This window comes from Aptenodytes patagonicus, chromosome 4 (genome assembly GCF_965638725.1).
Source record: "Aptenodytes patagonicus chromosome 4, bAptPat1.pri.cur, whole genome shotgun sequence".
NCBI classification, from domain to species: Eukaryota; Metazoa; Chordata; class Aves; order Sphenisciformes; family Spheniscidae; genus Aptenodytes; species Aptenodytes patagonicus.
In genome coordinates this window covers 6,930,255-6,949,487 of record NC_134952.1, presented here as the reverse complement: position 1 = coordinate 6,949,487, position 19,233 = coordinate 6,930,255, and the positions used below count along the sequence as shown (strand labels likewise).

The 19,233-nt window shown below is 45.0% G+C and overlaps 1 protein-coding gene across 3 annotated transcripts in view; it reads right to left on the bottom strand.

Annotated features, from left to right (window-relative positions):
• Positions 1-3,073: 3,073 nt before the first annotated feature.
• The window catches only part of FGFRL1 (fibroblast growth factor receptor like 1), a 183,391-nt gene continuing 167,231 nt past the window's right edge, over positions 3,074-19,233 (bottom strand). For all 3 annotated transcript variants that reach the window (XM_076335745.1, XM_076335743.1, XM_076335742.1), the window contains exons 4-7: positions 18,992-19,072; positions 13,271-13,555; positions 8,936-9,289; positions 3,074-5,980 (exon numbers count right to left, since the gene is read on the bottom strand). In XM_076335745.1, the coding sequence (XP_076191860.1) occupies positions 5,571-5,980; positions 8,936-9,289; positions 13,271-13,555; positions 18,992-19,072 (1,130 nt within the window). In that variant the 3' untranslated portion in view covers positions 3,074-5,570. The remainder of the gene's footprint in view (positions 5,981-8,935; positions 9,290-13,270; positions 13,556-18,991; positions 19,073-19,233) is intronic.

Below are 19,233 nucleotides of genomic sequence, written 5' to 3'. Positions count from 1 at the left end.
ATGGGCCAGCCAGAACAAAGACGTAAAAAGCTTGCAATGACTCCATGCGTCCAATTGATTCCCCAATGGACATTGCAGGGATTTTTTTTCCCGCTGGCATCTGCAAGAGCTGGAACGGATGCTGTATGTGGAATAATCATCGACTTCGGGGCATTCGGAGTCCTGGGCACACTCAACGTACCCCATGTAGGCAGAGGTGATGTCCAGACAGCAAAGCCATGATAAAATCCCCATTAATCTTTGACCACCTCCCAGTTTTTGCTCATTGCTACATCTCCCCTGGGGATTTATTCCAGTATTTCAAACCTCTGAAGAGTTTTAGACAGCCACAGAAATGGAGCTGACAGAGAAATATTTCCTCTTTCCCACCCCAAGTGTGCAATTTCTGCACAGGGCTCTTTGGGTCCAAGGTCCAGGTCAAGTCAAGATGAAGTTTGGGTGAGGGCCAGCTTTTCTTAACTTAAAAGTGTCACAACTTGGACATTTGCTGCCTCTGGAGTGAGTAGTGAGACACTCACATGTTTGCCTCGAAGGGCTGGAGGTGCTGGGCTTGACCCTGAAATCCCTGCTCCACTCCAGGCGCTGGAGTTTGGCCATCAGCTCCAGGGACCCCAAAATTTCATCTTGCTAATAGCAGTTTGGCTCCTGGTGCAACTATGGCATCTGGCTCTAGAGGTGAAGAGAGGAAAAATAGTCCCTTTTCACTAAAAACAGAAACCTTTTCCAAACCATTCAAAAACTAATGCTTCTGCTAAATTCACAGCGCCTACACAAAATATCACACCGAGTTGTGGTGCAAAGGTAATTTTGCAATATTGTCTGCTTCGTCTTGCCAGCACGTATTCCTGACGTGTGCAAACACACATGTGAACACTCTCACACACACACACGGCCATCCTCTCCTTCAAAACATAGTAAGTTTACAAAACTCTATTGTCTATTAACACAATTGCAGGCTTTTATTCCTTTCTTTTCTTCTGTAACTTTTATAACACAGCCACAGACATGCACACACTCTGCCACGCTGTCTCATTTTGATCTGTTCAGTTACCGTATTTGCTACCAACAGAAAAATCATGTGGCACTTTTTATTTTAAACGTCTGATAAAAGTTTTTAGTTTGAAAGGGGCCGACCTTACAAAGATTGCCCATACAAAGTTTAAAAACGCCACACACAAACTGGCATGTAAGGCCATGTTTGATCTGTAATGCAAATAAAATAAACAAAGATGGTAGTTTTAAGGCTAAAATTCCTTTGATCTTTGAAGCCCCATGGCTTTAAAAGTACAACTGCCTTCTGTATCACAGCCTGGCATGTACATCTATATGCCTATATGTATATGTATGCTTATACATAACATAAAAAACTTCTGTGTTCAAAATAGGTCAGTAGCTAATTGCAAGACTATGGTTTTCTTCTTTAAACACCCTCTATTCATGAGTGAAGATGAGTCCAAATCTTGTCCCACTGATTAAAAACAAATTCAAACACGAGCAGGACCTGGCTGAATTTATTTAGAGTAAGGAAGACTTTGCAGTACATGCAAGGCACAATCAACCCCTAAAAATAAATGGCATGCAGTAGGGCAAGGGACAGTAAGGGACTCTTAAGAGCACTTACAGGTACCCTGTGGAAGCAAAATAAGTCCTCAAAAATGCAAAACCCACCCAGGCACAGCAAGCCAGCGCAAGGCCCAGACAATATATACAGCCCCTCTTAAATAGAGCATATGATGATATTTTCCTAGGGGGAAATTTCACGCCAATTTGGGTGCCCAACAGGAGATGCTCAAGAGGGAGCTGATACCCAAGGCAGGATGAAAACCCCAAGCTTTCTGCTAATCAAGACCTTTATAGCATTTCACATGGCACATCCAAAACCAGAGCTGCCTTCTCAGCACCGTGGCTGAGGCCTACAGCTGCACTTGGCCGTTGCATCGTCCATGCTGGGTGGTTTACTGCAGTGTTCCCCTTTGGAAATCTCTCTGCCAGCATCACCAGAAATCTGTGTCTAAAGGCAGGAGCTTTAAAGGGCAGGAAGAAGCCACTCCTTCCGCATATCTGGCAAAATGTAAAGTTTTTGACTGCATGATACAACACTACAGAGCTGGATCACAAAGCATAGAAGGCACCAGTGCAGAGCATTACGCTCAGCGTGGAAGATTGTGTTGTATGGGAAATGCAGAATTGCTTCTTTTAACCCACTAACCCTCTCTGAGGGTCAGCGATATAGCTGCCATTTGAAAAAGTGCCATAGGACAGTCTCTTAGGGTTTGCTTAGAGTTCAACCGTACAAAACCAGTGTTCACCTCCACATTTGAAGCTGGTATCAGTACTGCTATCACAGCATGTGTTCAAAGTGTCCTCTCGCTGCAGCACTGGCACAGAGAGCAGAGAAGGGCTGCAGGCTTCCAGGTGAATCCTGCCCTCTGCCATGCCCCTAATGCTGCTGAAATGTGCAGTAGCTCGGTACATACTATGGTGCAATAAGTAGCTTCCCATAGGCATGAGATATGAGATGTAGTCCTTAATGTCTCTCATGGAAACATCCACTTACTGCCTTCTTAAAATAAAGGTGATGCACTTAGTGTATAAAGGCTTTTTAGGGTTTTTTTTTTAATGAAATGACTCAATAAACTACAGCCATTAAGAACTCCTGCCTAAATCATGCCTTGTATCTGAACAGAGCACTCAGTGCTCATATTTAAGTCTCCCTGAAGCTGAGAGGACGCATACAAAGATAGTGATCTGAATTTAGCTTTTATGGACTTCATAAATTTGCGTTAACAAAGTGTAACTGAACCCTCCCCGTGAAAGAAAAAATAAATTAGCAATGGGTTGCTGTATTATAACCTCTACAGGAAGACCATCCCTCACAATGGCCTTCCTGTAGAGGTTATAACATGGATTTCCTACTATAACATACAGGAAAGCAGCAGAGGAGTGTGCTATGCAGTGCTTTATTGCAACAGTGCCAGCTGGTAAACTCCATGTGAGTAGGAAGGTCTCCCTCTTCTACTTCTTCCTCTTCCTCCCCTTCCCCAGAGTTATTGGATGGCTCCAGCCAGCACAGTAGGCAGGGATGGACCCACTGATCCAACCGGTTAAGGCAAAAAAGGGACGTTTTGGAGCAGCATGTATTGGTGAAGGAAAGCAGGAGCTTACGTGCTTCACTGAATTGGGGCCCCATCTCACAGCGCTACGGCTGAGCAAACAGGGAACTGTTTGGTTTGCTGGTGACTCAAACAAGCCAGCAGAAAAATCACTGCAGGTCAAACCAGAGCAAATACCTTCAGAAAGGCTGAGAGAAAAGCAAAGCCTAAAGCACTGTTTTATTTCAGGTTAAATGAAGTGTTTCACTTTTAAACGGAGCAGCTGGTTTGCTGAAGATCTCTTTCACGGAACAGGCTTGAGCAGGAAGTAATTTCAATCTTAAAAATTGGCATGTTTCAAATTTTCAGGGTTATTTTCCCCAGCAAACTTTAAGTGAAACTCGAGTGAACGGCAAACAGTTGCAGCTTTGCTGAACTTGCCTCCTCTAACGAAAATTTTGGCCGCCAAAGGGTTGGGTGCCTCTCCTTGGCATGCAGCAGAATGAAGGTGTGAGCCCTCCTGGAGGGGAGCAGCTCCCCGTGCGCTCTTCTTACTGCACCCAACTCACCCTCCGCCGGCTCCTCCAGCAGCTGCATTTACAAATGAAGTGTTTCACCTACATTTCATATTTTCCCCTTCCAAGCATCCTGAGGCCGAAGTTCATTTTACAGGCTCTCAAATTATTATGTTTTGATTCAAAAAATTTTCTTTTAAAAAGAAAAACCACTGCAGGTTTGTGCTTAGAAAACAAATGCAACCTCCTTCCCCCCCCAAAAAAATGCATAATGAAACAGGTTTCCCTGCAAGCAGAGATCTTTCCTACTGAAGGTGACAAGGGATCCACGAGAAGTGATCTGGCCCCTGCAGACCCTCAGAGCCAGGATATAAACAGTGGAAAAGGCCAGTTTCTGATGGAAAGGATGGCACCAGCAGTACCTGAGATGATGCTAGGAGATTACGCGTGGCTAGTGTAAAAAGGCATATGGATAGATGACCTCTAGGTTAGGAGAAGTACAGTTGGTCACATGCTACATTGAGCATATTCTGAGCATGGCATCTATAGAACCTGAAAAAAAAAAATCTTTATTTTCTTTGATCAAAAATACGTATAGAAATGCCTGTTTCAAGGAAAATATCATACATTTTTTTTCTTGTTTAACAAAATAAATTAAATATACATGACTTCTGTTTAAACTCTATATAGAATTACAAAGGTTTTATATTTGCAATTGGATTCATTTCCAGTCCATATAGGTATTTAATATGGTCCTTATTTATTTTCTCTTCTTCCTGTTTTTACTGTTGTTTGAACTGCAACGAAGTTGTATCATTTCCAAAATGTTATCTGAGGGGAGGGGACAACCACACACAACCTAGGTGAATATTTCTCAAATGCATTTTTTCCTACAAGATTATTATTTCATTCTCCTTGTTTCTTACTCTTTTTTCTAATGTTTTCATGTATTTTGCATTGAAGTAGAAAATCCAGTAGCTTGTCACTGTGAGCCATCAGAGAAGGACAGCATGTTTTGCTTTCTTCACCATCAGCAGTTCAATTAATATTATTATTAATTATTATTATTTCTTAAATATAAATATAAAGGTGTTCTGTACAATGTTCCTCTTTCCTTCTTTCCTTTTTCCTGGCAGTGGCACTGAGTCCTAGGACCGGGGAGTGGAGCACTTGTGGTTTGATCTGCAGAACCCCCCATGGGAAACAAGATGCCTTCAACTTGCAGAAATCGAACCAACCAGCTAGGTTAGCGTTTCAGATCAAATGACCATGATTGAGAAGCATTTGGCATTTCACGTTGTGAATAGAAATTAAGTTTTTCGAGACCATCTTGTCTTGTTTTTTCCGTGGAAGAGGTGAATTGGTTACGTCTCCTGCTGCTTTGGCACTAAACCTCAGGTACTTTAGAGCTCAAGTCACACAGAGCAGGTCTGGGGACTTCCCACCGATGCAAGTGATGCGCAGCAGGCACAGGAACAGCAGTGCCCATCCAGAAAAGCACCACAGTCACCTCTTGCTCTTCTTGCTTCTTTTAGCAACACAAGGAAGAAGGTGGTGGTTCACGTCCCTGTGTCCTGTCTCGTTTGATGCCACCTTGGTAAAAAATCCGGGAAGGCTCCGCTCTTGGGGATGGCTGCCTCTCTGTTGAGATTTGGAGTTCCTTCATTATTCCTCGGCTACATCCTGATTGCAATAATTAAAAAAAAAATCTCTTTTCTCTCTCTGTCTTTCTCTATTATATATATATTTATATAGATAGATATAGATATATACACATATATATATACACACATACACACACGCATATACAATTATATATATATGTATATATATATTTAAAATTATATATATAATCTTTTCTGTCTGCTTTGCCTATTGCTGGCAGTGTGAGCTGACTTGGAGCAGTCTCTTCTGAGGTACCACGAGGAAAAGCCCAAACGAGCTACTGTACACGGCCACCCTCTTAGCACTGGTACTGAATGTGCTGGTGCTGATGGACTTTACCTTCCACATGCGAGTGGGTGTGGGTGTGGATGTCCGTGTAAATCTTTGGGTACATTTTGGATGCCATGGCCGGGGCGAGTGCAGGCCCTTGCGACAGTAAATGCTGCTGCTGGGCGACATATTCCTCATAGTTTATGGAGGAGATGCAGTCTTTGTCGGGGACCTGGGAGACGCAGATTCTGTCCCGGGGCTGCGGCCGGTGCACGGGGGCAGCAGCTGGTGGGGAGCAGGGTTTCTTCTTGGTCTGGCAAAGCCACAAGAGGATCGTTCCGAAGATGAAGACGGCTCCAGCGGGGATGCCGATGATCACAGGCCAGGGAAGGCTGCTGGCCGAGGAGGGGGGCACAGGTGCACTTGGAGGCTTGGGATCTGGACATCACAGCAGGAGAGAGACAGAAAGAGTTAATTAAATGCAGGCAAAGTGAATTCAAAACAGATGTCACACTTGGGCTGGCTTTTGTACAGGCTGTCTGGCAACCCTGCCAGACCAAGTAACAAGGGAGAAATCAAGCCAGCACATGACGTTTGGTAACTGCTTTCCTTTTCAGTGCTCCTGGAAGGACAAGCAACTCATTTTCTCTGGTTTAGGTGTTGGGAGAGGAGTCTTTGGGGGATTTTTTAACTTTCTTATCCAAGCTTTAATGGATGCACTAGAGCCAGCCCAAGAGAGTTTCCTAACACCCTCACTCTGCGATGGACTGGGCTTTGCTGCCCAGATTGGAGGACACCACATGGGACGTGTCAGTAATACCTCCATGTCAGAGGCCCAGGAGGCACGATCGGGTTGCACAGAGCAAGGGCATGTTGCCCGCTTGCCTCTGCCAGGTGTAGCTGTGTCTGCGTGGGCTTTAGACACTCTTTAGTATCCCTTTCTGGTGATACTGAAGCTACTCAGCAATGCTCCCCCATGGCAGGCAGCACAAATGAAGTGTTTTGGAGCGGTTGTCTTGAATTTCTTGTGTGGGTGGGAGGAAGGCTGAAGGATGTGAAAATGCAGGTGAGCTGGTGTCCCCTTCTTGGTGCCCAAGCCATGAAGAACTGAAAGTTCACATGGCGTTAAAGTGTGTGTCCAATGCCCTACGCCAAATGAGCTCTACCTCCACCAGTCTCTTTGGAGCTGCTGTTGGCTTTCCCAAGGGCAGTGAATTCAGTTACCGGAGGAGATAAGACTCTTCAGACAGCATCTTTCACACCTACCTCCCCCTTCCCCTCTCTGCTGTTGGCAGCCTGTACATCCCTGGGTAGCCACTGCGGTTTCTCAGCCTGATCTCTCGATTTGTAGACCCAAAAGGAGTCCTGAGGTAGGATCCTAGCTATCAAAATCCCTATCTAGATAGCTACCAGCTATCCAAAGCCCTGAAAAATACCTAGGCACAGAATTCAGCTTGCATGGAGACACTCAAGAAACTTTGAAAACCGCAGGCTATCCAAATGGCCCAATATGTTATATTCAAACATATATCACTTAACTTTCAAGCCAAACTTCTTTAAGACACTAATGTCTTTTTCTCTCCTTGACAAATAATTCTATGGCTAGTTTGAAATATTAAATATATACCATGTGGGCTCTTTGAAGTCAGAAGGAACTATACTGTTGACCTCAACAGATAAAACTTTGATTCACCAACACTGGAAATTACAGAATAATTTAGGCTTGAAGGAGAGTCTGAAGGTCATCTGGTCTGGCCCCCTGCTCAAAGCAAGACATGATCAGGGAACTGACCCATCAGCTGACCACAAAAACAACAGTCTTCATGTTGGTTGGCAGAAATCCTCTGCTGGGCTGAAACGAAAGTGTTTTGATATTCATCCATGCTGTTCTTCGGAGCTGTCTATGTCAAATCTCATAGATTTACAAGAAAAATGGTGTTTTTCTAACTCATGGCCTTGCAACCACATCTTTGCTTCTGAGGGCAAGCTGGGTTCTCCTTCTCCGTCATTGCCAATAACAACAGGCCTGCAGGCTCTGGTTCTGGTATGAGGCCTCATTATAGTCCCATTTAAATCAATGGAAAGTCTCCCACTGATTTCAGTGGGACCTGGATCAGACTCTCATGGTTCAGAAACTCCCAGTGGCTTTGAGTTATATCCCACCCACGCAGCCTTTTCCTTGGGACTGACAGGCTTTCTACTTGGCGTTTAGTCCTAAATCTAAGTGATGCAGAAGAAGACGCCAAGAGCATTCTCCTACTTGGCAACCTGCTGTCAGAGTCTAAATTCAAGCTAGTGACTCTCGATGGCTGCTGAGACACAGAGCTTTGGCAATCAGTGAGCAGAAGAAGCCACGCTGCCTTAGTTACAGGAGTCATGAGCATTTTCCCCACTACCTACACAGAAAAGTAGTCCTAACAGCCTGGGAGAGTTAATGATCTCTGTCTCTCACTGGTGTCTTGACTGGAGGCACCCCATTAGACCTGACAGCTAACATGTTCTGATACTGGCTCCACTTCCTGCACTCTCTTAGCTGTGTTGGCCTTGTGGTGGTGAAGAGAAGAAAAAGCAGTAAGATAGATTGATTTTTGTCATAAAACTGGAAGATCTGAAGCTAGATTCACATGGCAAGATGAGGCAGAAAGGAATGTTCTTTTCAAGAAAAAAATATTTATCAGGGCAGAACTGCACAGTCAAGAGGCAAAGGAGCAAACGACAAAGCGAGGATGGTGCGTCTGAAACACACTCGATACAGCCTCAGCTGGACGTGACCACCAGCTCTGAGGCCTGGGGAGAGAAGGAAGCAGTTGCGAGTTTGGCACAAGGGTCCCCAGGGGATCATTGGGTAAGAAGTTAACTAATCAATCATTCTCTCTTTCACACTTGCTCTTTTCCTTTCCTTGTGACTGGGACAGTTTTTATTCTTCTCTCATTTTATGGGCCTGTATCATTGTTTCCTTTTACCAGTAAAAGCAATATAAATAAGAGCAAGAGAAAGAAGAAATGTAAGGGAATGGGGTTGCAGACTGTGCTGCTGTTCAGTTCCCTCTCACCTCCCGCATCCTATTGCTGAAGTGATGTAGTGCCTGCAACTGCAGTATCATTTCCCAGCTCCCCTTTCATACAGGAGCAGATTATTCATTTTATTTCACCTTGCTGGAATCATTATTCCCCATGAAGGGAGAAAAGGAACTATCATCAAGAGGAATTCAGCAGGGGCTGATTTAAATCAGGGCTGATTTAGTCCCTCACTCATTCTTATCAGAACTGGGCTAGCCTAAATCAGCACAGAATCACAGAGGGCCATGGAGCCCGATGGACATCAGCAGTTGTGTTAATAAATACCATAATGCAGACTATTGTTCAGATGGGGGAAAAAAAGGCATAACTCACCTGGCAGGACTGTGAGAAAAGCGCTGCGAAAGCTGTAGCCCATGGTGTTTGCCCCTAGGCAAATGTACATCCCTGCGTCCTCTTCCTTCGCTCGAGTAATCATCAGTTTGTTCAGGTAGGAACCATCAGGACGGGACCAGACCTCCCCTGTGGGCAGCACAACGAACTTCTGTCCCCCAACGTCGATGGTTGAGTTGTACTTGCTCTCTGTGCCGTACTCCACCCTTTTCAGCCACTGGATGACAGGTTTGACATCGCTGCGAACTTTGCACTGGAAGGATGTGGTCCCACCGTAATCTACCGTCGTGTTGACGGGGTGCGTCCCTGTCAGGATGGGCTTGGACCTCGTCCTCTCTGCACAAAAACACAGGGAGCTCCATGGAAAAAGGTGTTTGCCAATCTGATTAACTTGTGATTGCAGAAACATAGGAAAAAGGTGTAGGAGTCTAGTCCAACTCCCTGCCCCAAGGCAGGCTGAGATTTCTGCAAACCTCTCCTGATATACATTTGCCCATCCCCTGCCAAAGCCTCTAATGGTAGATGCTTTCCAGTCTCTCCAGACAACTACTCCATCGTGTGAGGCTTAGCAAGTCTTTTCTCATGCTCAACCTGAATCTTGCTGTTACTAACAAGGAAGTTACTTACTCTATCTGCATCAGACCTGGAGAAAAGTTTGCTCTCCTTCTTAGCCCTTATATTTTGGAAGATTTTCTTCAGCCCTCTCTTCTGTACACTGAACAACCCTCCTAACTGCTAAGCAAACAGGGTCCTAAGAATCTCCTATAGAAGGTTTTTCTTTCTTTGCTGTGTTTCCGCTCTCTCAGGTCACTCATGAAGCATTTATATTTGGGCACCCAGTTTGTGGTGGTATTACTCAGCACCACACAAGTCAGACCTTGCCTTTCTGCTCCTTGGCAAGTATTGTAAGTCTGGTCTGGACTGCTGAATTCCCCCCCTTCCCTTGCTGTACACTGCAGCTGTGAGATGACAAAAGCAGCCATCCGTCTTGTACTCCCACCCATCCCCATGTCTCAGGGACCATATCCCAAAATAATGGGATCTTAAGGACGTAACTTGACCTACAGGGTCAGAGGCTGCAATGATCTTTCTTGAGTCTTGACCAGAGGAAGATAAATGGCCTGATACTAGCCAAAAAGGCCAAAACCCATCTAAAGATTAAATTTGGGCAATAGCACATGTCTGAACACAAATGAAGTGGATTATTTCACTGTAAATGTTCACTTGATATTGACCCTGACGATGTCTTATTAATGTTTATAAATATCTGAAGGGAGGGTGTAAAGAAGATGAAACCAGGCTTTTTCAAGTGGTGCCCAGTGGCAGGACCAGAGGCAATGGGCACAAACTGAAACACAGGAGGATCCTTCTAAACATCAGAAAACACTTTCCTACTGTGAGGGTGACCGAGCACTGGCACAAGTTGCCCAGAGAGACTGTGGCATCTCCATCCTTGGTGATATTTAAAAGCCGTCTGAACATGGTCTTGGGCAACTGGATCTAGATGGCCCTGCTTGAGCAGTGGGGGGTTGGACCAGATGACCTCCAGAGGTCCCTTCCCACCTCAGCCATTCTGTGATTCTGTGATGCTGTGTCTCTTGCCACCATGTCTGGTAGGGTGCAATTTACAGGTGAATATGACAGAACCTTATGTATTCTCAAACACAACCTCAGTTTTTTACCAGATTATTTAGAAGTACATATCTATTGAGGGTCTACACCAGAACCACTGTGGCTACCCCCAGTTTGGGGACAGTGAGAGGTGGGGTAAGACATGTTCCTTCTCCTTTTGGTCTTCGCAAATGTTTCCTAAGGACAGACAAAATTGGGTGGGAAAAGGCCCCTTCTTTCACAGACTAATGGCAGGCTGTGGATATTGTCTCATCTTTTGTCTGGGAGTCCTTCAAAAGATATCTGTCATCTCTGTTGCTGGGCCTCGTAGCTGCCCATGGGGACCAAACTCTACTGGAAGCCATCCCATGCCGTGTCATCCACTGATGGGGGAGCTGGGACCACAGGCACTACCGGTACGGACGATCTTCACTTCATCCTCACCTCCCTGCCTTTATTATTTCTTTCTTCGGTCTAATCATCCCCACACTCACTATGGAACAAATTTTTGTGGAGGAAGAGGTCAGAAGGCTTTTGCTTTTCTAGCCAATAACAAAATCTTTCCTTTCTCACAAAATTTTTTGCCTCAAGTCTCAGCTGATGAAGGAAACAAGATGGTAGGAAAGGAAATCAAACACAAGATGTTCACAAGACCATACTTTCCAGCATGATCGTAAGCCTTAGGTTGTGTCAACACCACATAAAGTCAAAGGAAAAATATATCCCTCATTCTGAGGAATGTTTGGATTTTTTTTTAGTGCTAGCATCAGAGAAATCAGTCACAGTTTCCAGCCAAGGAGGTACAGCAAACCTCTATCCTAGGCACAGAGAGAAATTATGGTATCACAGTGGGTGGTAACTGCTGGCAATCATCAGCCACTTTTGATGGCAAACGCTGTTGGATTGAGCATGTAATAAAACAGCTTCCACCAGCACTGGGTTTGGGGTGATAGGAAAGAACAATGGACCCTCTTTCAAAAACTCAGGATACTTTCAATAATGAGGACTCTAAAGGTGTGCTTGGGAAACAAAAATACCACAGTGGTCTCTATAGGTTTGCCTTGGGACTACGAGTGGGAATCACAGCTGGAGAGACTGAGACTCAGATAAGCAGGACTTAGGAGTGGAGGCTCAAGGGGAAAAAAAAAAGGAGGAAATTGAATAAAACCTGTAATGTTCCACAGAATGATGTTAAAAATAGAAAGATGTCTGAAAACTGCTTAATGCCCTTATCTCCTTGACTCTGGTTCCAGCTTTGGTTACTGTTTTCACTCCTAGCCAGCAAAAGCTAATGAAAACAAAGGTTACATACATCTTTAGGTTGATAAAAACCAAGATAAACAGGGACACAGAAAGGGGTTTGTTCCTGGTGCTGTCTGGTTTTGATGAAGTGAAAATGCCACAGCTGCCATTAGGATGGGGCTTGATTCATTTCCCTGTCTCTGCTCCTGGTTTTAGTGTAAACACATGTTTTTACTGTCTCCACACAGCTGCATCTTTATCAATCCCAGATGTCCAGCAGGTTTGTGCCTTTGGAGCCCAACAGAGCTCCCCACATGTGCTTTTAATTCCTGTGATTCTAGAGAAAGGACTTATCAGAGAACAGATCTTTACCTTTAAGAACAATCTTTCACACTGGGATAAACTTTCTCATGCTAAAATGTATGCACAGACAAACAACATGCTTTCCATGTGGCTGGAAATAGCCCTCCATGCCCCTGCTCCTCATTAATGAAGGCTATTCAATCTTCTCTCCACTCAGCTCATCTTCTCCACTTTCTTGAGTTGGCTGCTCTGTAATCACTTCCATGACAACTTATGATGATGTCATAGACAAAGCACAATGATTTAAGAATAAGAGCTCTTCTCTGGTAGACTTAGGTAGGATTTGAGTATAATTATCTTCAGTAATAATAGGGGAAAGAGAAGATTAGAGACCAAGAATCAGAATAGCTAGATAGTAAGAAAAGCAATTTACTCTACCCCACCATAATGCAGGGTAATCCCCCACAGCTCATCTTCTAAGGGTTGAATCTTTAAAGCTATGTAGGCATCTAAAGATACAGACAGGACCCTAGTGGGATTTTTTTTTTTTTTTAGTATCTCATTTGTACCCACCTGAACCTTCAGATGGCCAAAAGTTTTTTAAAATCTGGCCCTAAAGCCTTGTCTGGCTAATCACTCCAGTCATAAGATATCTGCTAATTCCCTTGGGAGACTTCTCTAATGAAGTGGGCCTCCTATTACAGCCATCTAGACTAAATTTTCAATTGATTGGTTTCATCCTATTACTGCTCTGATAGAGTAATCTGGGCCATCCTAAATATTTCCACCCCTCCTCTACGGTACGTGAAAGGGCTTTCTCAGTTCTCAGGCTGTCCCTGAATTGACTCTGTTGGTAGTGTAAGATTGAACTGGGTAATGGTGAACTTTTACCATGCAGGTGCCCTCAGAGATGACTATTTCCCAAGTATCTCTCCCCGTTTCAGCTACTAAATTGTATTGTTGCTACTCTGTCTTGCCCAGGTGTTAGGTTTACTCTAGAGCTTCAGTAATGTTTTCTCTGTCTCTGCTGATGTTTTTAACACTTCCCCATTTCTGTGTCCAGCTATCGGCACTGCACACTTGCCACCACGCTCTCTTTACTCAGCCAGCCCCCTTCTCAAAGCTCCCTCCCTGCCTTTCCACCCCAGCGGCTGCACTTACGGATTACTTCAACTTTGTATGTTGCATTGATTTCTCCAACTTTGTTAAACACTCGGCAGGTGTATTTCCCACTATCCTCTGGCTTCAGGTTCTTCAGGTTCAGCGTCCACTTCTTCTTCTTGTTCTCCCCAATCTCTTGGGGCGTGAGGGGCTTATTGTCCTTCAGCCATGTGATGTCAGGCCGTGGGTTCCCGCTGGCCACGCATTTCAAGCGGATGGAGCTGCCAACAGGACGGGCGATCACTCTCCGTCTCATCTTTGCAGGCTGCGTGAACCTGGGCCGGGCTGCAAAAGGCATGAAAAATTGACTGTGGTGAGCAAAGGGCATGCAAAGGAGGATACTGCTGCCAAATGTTATGGCCAAATCTGCTTGAGAGGCACCCAGCAGCCCCAAACACACCAGCGTATCACTCTCTCTCCTATCAGCTCAACCTGCTTTCCTTAGAAAGGAGACACCATCCAGCCTGATGCCTTTGAATGCCTACCACACTGCTATGGCCACCGCATCAGCCTTCTGCATAGCACAACCCTGGAATTTCTCAGTATCTGTAAGGCAACTGTGTCAGACCATCTCACAAAATAATACCAAAATCACGCTATTGTAGCTGAAGGCAAAATGTGGCCCCAGAATCACATTATAATTGTTACCATATTCCATGCCACAAATGCAAGTCCTTAGCCAAGACCAAAGGCAAAACCTCAGATTCCTGTCAGGCTGACCATTTTCTCAATCTTTTGCTGGCCACTTGAAGCTTCATTTCCTGAAGATGTTTTGCCCCTTAGTTCTCACTGGCTTTAATGGGACTTAAGAAGAGTCAACATCTTTTCAATATGTAGGAAAGTCTTAGAAGTGTGCCAGACTTCTGTACATTGATCTGAATTTAAATGTATGCAATTCATTCAACATTAATTTATGAAGTATTCACATTGAAAGGCCCAAAGAAGCAGACAAACAAACGGAAAGACCCAATAAAAAACCCTTGAGTTTGTTATTAGAAGATACCCCATGCCAGTCCATCCCAAAAATGGAGAAGCTGAAGCAATAGCTGCTGGTGGACAGAATCATGGGTTAAGATAGTCCCTTGGTCTTAGCAAGGAAATCACCGATATTTCTAACGGCAGTGACAAAAACACTAGAGAAATGCAAGGTCCCCACCTGGCAAAATCTGAAACTTATACCCTTGACTGCACCTAACTTTAATTCAGATTATGTCAGAATTCCAGAAGGAAAAGAGGTGGCACCTTTACACCCTAGTAGCTTTACTGACATTGCAGAGAGTTTTCCTGTAAAGTCATGAGTTGGTCTAACTAATCAATAGAAAGAAAAAGATCCTTGCAAAAACTTTTAAGACAGTTGAAACAATAGAACATGATCTGTTGCAAGGCAAAAGCTTGTCTAATAGTATCCTGTAATGAAGAATTCAAAAGACATTAGAAATTTCTCAGTTACTTTAATTATGCAATGCCAGTCCAGGGGCACTTCAAACTGCAGTCTCCTGCTGAGATTAACACCATTTCTGACTCCCACTTGGCACTCTCCCCCTACATCCAAAATACTCCTGCCAAATTCACCTGTTTTCTTTTTTTGATTTTGGCAAAGCCAGTTTCTCCTCTGAGTCCATTCAGCATTTCCACAACAGGCTTCTGCCCCTGCTTTTGAACCCTGTTTCTTGCTTACCATGATCTTACTCTTCAGCCCCAAAGGGCAGTCACCCTGCATTTTTGCACTCCTCTGGTAAATCCTCCCTGATCCTTTTCTTGGGAAAGAAGAGAAATAGGTAATGAGTGGCCTGCTCTGTGGCACACTGGGTTGAATTATGCCCATCAGCCACTGGCCTTCACCAATGGCAACTGGAAAGCCACAACCTCAGCAGCATATAACACACCAAAGCAAGCTGAGAATGTTGTGCTTCAGGTATCTGGGAAGTTAGCTACAGGATGGCACGGTGGGACTCTCTACTAGAGAGCCAGCCCTGCTGCCCAGGGCTGAGGGCCAGAAGCTCTGGGATGTGTGTTATAGCGGAGCTTTGCTGGATGGAGGAGGCTGGTCTGCAGCTTCCCCTCTCCAAGCACTGGGGAATGGCAGCCATTGCCCTCTGAGGTCTGTGAACATATCCTTTGGTCCTCACTCTCCTGCAGCCTTGCCCAACATCCCTCCCTCTCGGAAGAAGACACCCTTTGGCATACCCCCCTCTTCAGAGTCCTTTTCTGTAGGGGAAACCATCTGCCTCCACAGCCTTCCTTTGCTCCCCTTGGCTGTCCTTTTGGGTCCCAGCCCTTTCATGTTATTTCAAACTCTTGCTCAGAAATGCTTTACTCTCCATACAGAGGCTTTCATGTGTAATCTAATGAACCAGAGCAACTCCAGCACTGAAAGTCCTTGCCGTGACAGCTGAGCAGCAAGTGTGACATACTAACCCACTCCACAGTTCGTGGTGCGTAAATTGCTGGGTATTCCCTTGGGGGTCTGCTGCAAGAGGAGGCCCCTTCCAACAAAAAGAATCACCCTCCCAGAGAGACAATTAACCCTGTCAGAGCTGCACGTTGTGAGCAATGACATGCCGAAGTTTTAGTCTGAGCCAAGGGAGACATGCTGATAAGGGCTGTCATTGTGGAAATTGAGTAAATGTCTGCAAGGTGCATAGAGAGGTTAAGAACCAGCCGTGAAATGGGTCTAAACAGTTATCCTCTAATACGGCAGTAATTTACTCTGAGACCAGGAACTGCAGGTCCAGGTAGAGGTAGATCCTCGCCAGATGGGATTCCTGGGCTGGGACTAACATGTCAAAGGGCAGGTTGGAGACAGGACAGTCACACTGCCCGTGCAGAGCGAAGACTCTAGTGAGTGACTCTAAGCTCTCGCCTTCCCTTACCTCTTCCCTGCTTCCACAGCAATATTTCAGAAGGACTTGGTGGTGTCCCTGCTCAGTAAGGGCATTGCAAGACAGAAACTCCCTTTCCTCCCAAAAAAGCAGGCCTAAAACATTTCTGGTTTTCCTCCCACTGCAACTCCCATGAATCTGTCTGGAGTTTTGCATTCACTCCTCATACATTCTTGCCCAGATACATACCAAACTACAGGTAAAGCTAAACTTCTTTGGCTTTTTCTGTCTGTCTTTCTTCTTCTGTTTAAAGAAGGTTAAGTGATTATGTGGTCTCAAAAGCTACTCCACGCCGCATGCAATATGCTGAAACCAGATCCCATTTACACAGTCCTGAATGTTTCCTTGACAAAAGCCTGAATTGGACAAGTTTAGAAAAGCCAGTTAACAAAAAGGGAGAAAGAGAGAGAGACACACACATGAGAGAAAAAAAGACCCAGCAAGCACAAAGGAGAAAGAGGGAGAAGCAGCAGTGTGAGGGAGAGGCAGAAAAGTCTCTTTTGAGTTGGTGCTAGTAAATGTCTGTCCCCAAATCTGTACTATTTACAGACATTTTGCTTGTTGGAGTGCCAGTGAAGGCCATTACAAAGTGCCTCTGTGTTATTTATACTTCACATGCTTGTTCTCCTCCACATCACTCGGCGTTTGCTTCATAAACATGAACTGCACATTTATACAGTATAAATTATGGCACACACAAGAGCAAGAGAAAACACAAGTGGATGAGGACAAAGAGACAGTGTTGTGTACGGGTTCCTTGCTGAAATGCTGTTTACCATGAAGATTTATTCAAGCTAATGAAAATTGAATGAAACAGAAGGCTGTTGGCACAAAGACCTGGGAAGGAATTCAGCAGTCTCCTCTCCCTGTAGGACACCTCAAGGTGCATGGATTAGTCCCAGAGGCTCCTGTCAGATGTTGCTCATACAAAGTGAGGTGATTAGCTAAAACATGTAGTCTGCTGCGATCTGCCACAATTATCTCCACATGGTGACAGTCAGTACTTCAAGCTTTCATGATACAAAAAAGCGTCATGATACAACTAAGTATTGAAATAATTTCAAGTCTTTTGGATAAGAGCTCAGTCAGTTGTGGGAAGATGTGGATGGGGGTATCTATCTTTCCCCACATCAGCTCCCTGCTCTTGACGGCGGCAGGACCTCTCCCCAGCAATACCACTCCATGCTGGTAGCTGGAAAGCAAAATGGAGGGGTTTTTTACCATGCTTCTCCTCTCCCACTTCTCTAGGGCCCAGGACTCTGCAAACACAGACTGCTCCTTCACCCATTATCCTCCAGAGACCTGCAGACACACACTGACCCTCCCCGCACACCAGCTCACACCAGCACTTTGCTGGTGAACACTGCTGGATGGAAAGGGCTTGGGTGTGTGTGTGGCCTGTCCCAGCCATTTCCCTGCTTGGGGAGAGGCGACAGGAGGGAGGGAAAGAGGAAAAAGCAGAGGTGCAGGAACACTCTGCAGGACAAAAAAGGACTGGGCCAGGGCAGCACAGAGTAAGACACAATCTGATATGAGATTGTCAATGCCTAATAATTTTAGTAGTGCTTACATCTTTTTTCATAATATTATTGTTGTATTGATCCATCATCCACCGGCTCTACCAGGAGCACATCTGCCATAGCATTCAATGGCTGCTCCTATCTCCACCAGGGTAATGAAGAGTGGAGAGATGGCAGCTTTTCTTGCTAGCTGCTGAATCACTCCTGAAGGACTCCTGATCTGTAGTTTATCCAAGCCATCCTTTCTCTACCTCTAAAGTGTTTTCATCCTTTTCCAGAATGAGTGGAGGTTACCTTCCTCTCCCAGAGCAAGCTCAGTCTCAGATGAATCTGTAATTCAAAGCTATTATGGCACTGCCTCCTCCAGGTGTGGACTGGACTACACCACAGCACACCACATCCCTTGTTTGCAAGCTCCTGAAGAAAACTGGCCTCAGCTGAAGTGGTGGGGACTCATATGGTGAAAGCTTGACAGGTTCCACCCCTACCCTTGCTACGAGGTTACTCCCTGGTCATGAATGTGGTACAAAGCCATCTCTGTATTATAAAATTAAAAGGAGGGATGTACTGTAAGAGCAAAATGGAAATGCTGTGCTTCATCCCTCGAGGTCATAAACTCACATCGCACTCCTGTCAGTAACGGCCAAAAGCTGTTTGGCATCAGCCTGACAACTTATTGTCCTTCAAGGAGTGCTTGGGCCAAACTTTGGACCTGCAAGTCTTGTGGTGATTCAGAACCTGTTCCAAGTGAGATTTTAGCAGTTCCCCAAAGCTCTGCAACAGCATCAAAATCCTATGCTTGAACAGTCCAGGGCTTAGAGAAGTTCATGCAGGTGTCTAAAAGTGAGGGTAATTTTAAAAAATACTCAGCTTTGGCCTAATACTAATACTCCTGAAGTGAAGTCAGACCTCCCATTTGCCCTCAGTGGGAGCAGTGTTATGTTGGCATTGAAGACTTTTGGAAATATTTCTGTAAAAGTCAATACGCCTTTTATAGAGAGTCTATGAAAGCTATAATAGCTGCACATGCAAAAGAAAGTCACTGCCCAGAAAAACAAATGCAAGGGAGAACCATGCTGGGGTATATGGCAGGGGGCCCTAGAGCAGACCACGGGCTGCATTTCGCAGAAGGACCCTTGGATGGTATCCATTCACACTGACATGTTCAGCTGACACTCTGTTTATTATTTGACCATCTGTAGGGAGAACTCACTCCAGTTGCTCTGCCTTGCCTTTCCTTCAGCAACTGAGAAACGTGCTGCGTGAACAGCACTGAACCAAGAACCGAGGAAAACCAAAAAACATACACTGCTCCTTACCCCATTGCTTCCCAGAATGATCTTCATATTCTCCATTGGAGCCTTCAGGTACCTGGCTATCCTTTCCTGAGCTGGCATCATCTGCAAAGGAAAGGAAAGGGAAGATGTTAAGAAGGTCTCCCGCAGCGTAGCAGTACTATAACAAGAGTTTGCATTTCCTCCTGGAGGCACCATGCAGCTGAAACACACTCAACGTACTTTCGGCATCCACATCCTGGCACTTACAGCCTAGCCAGTTTAAT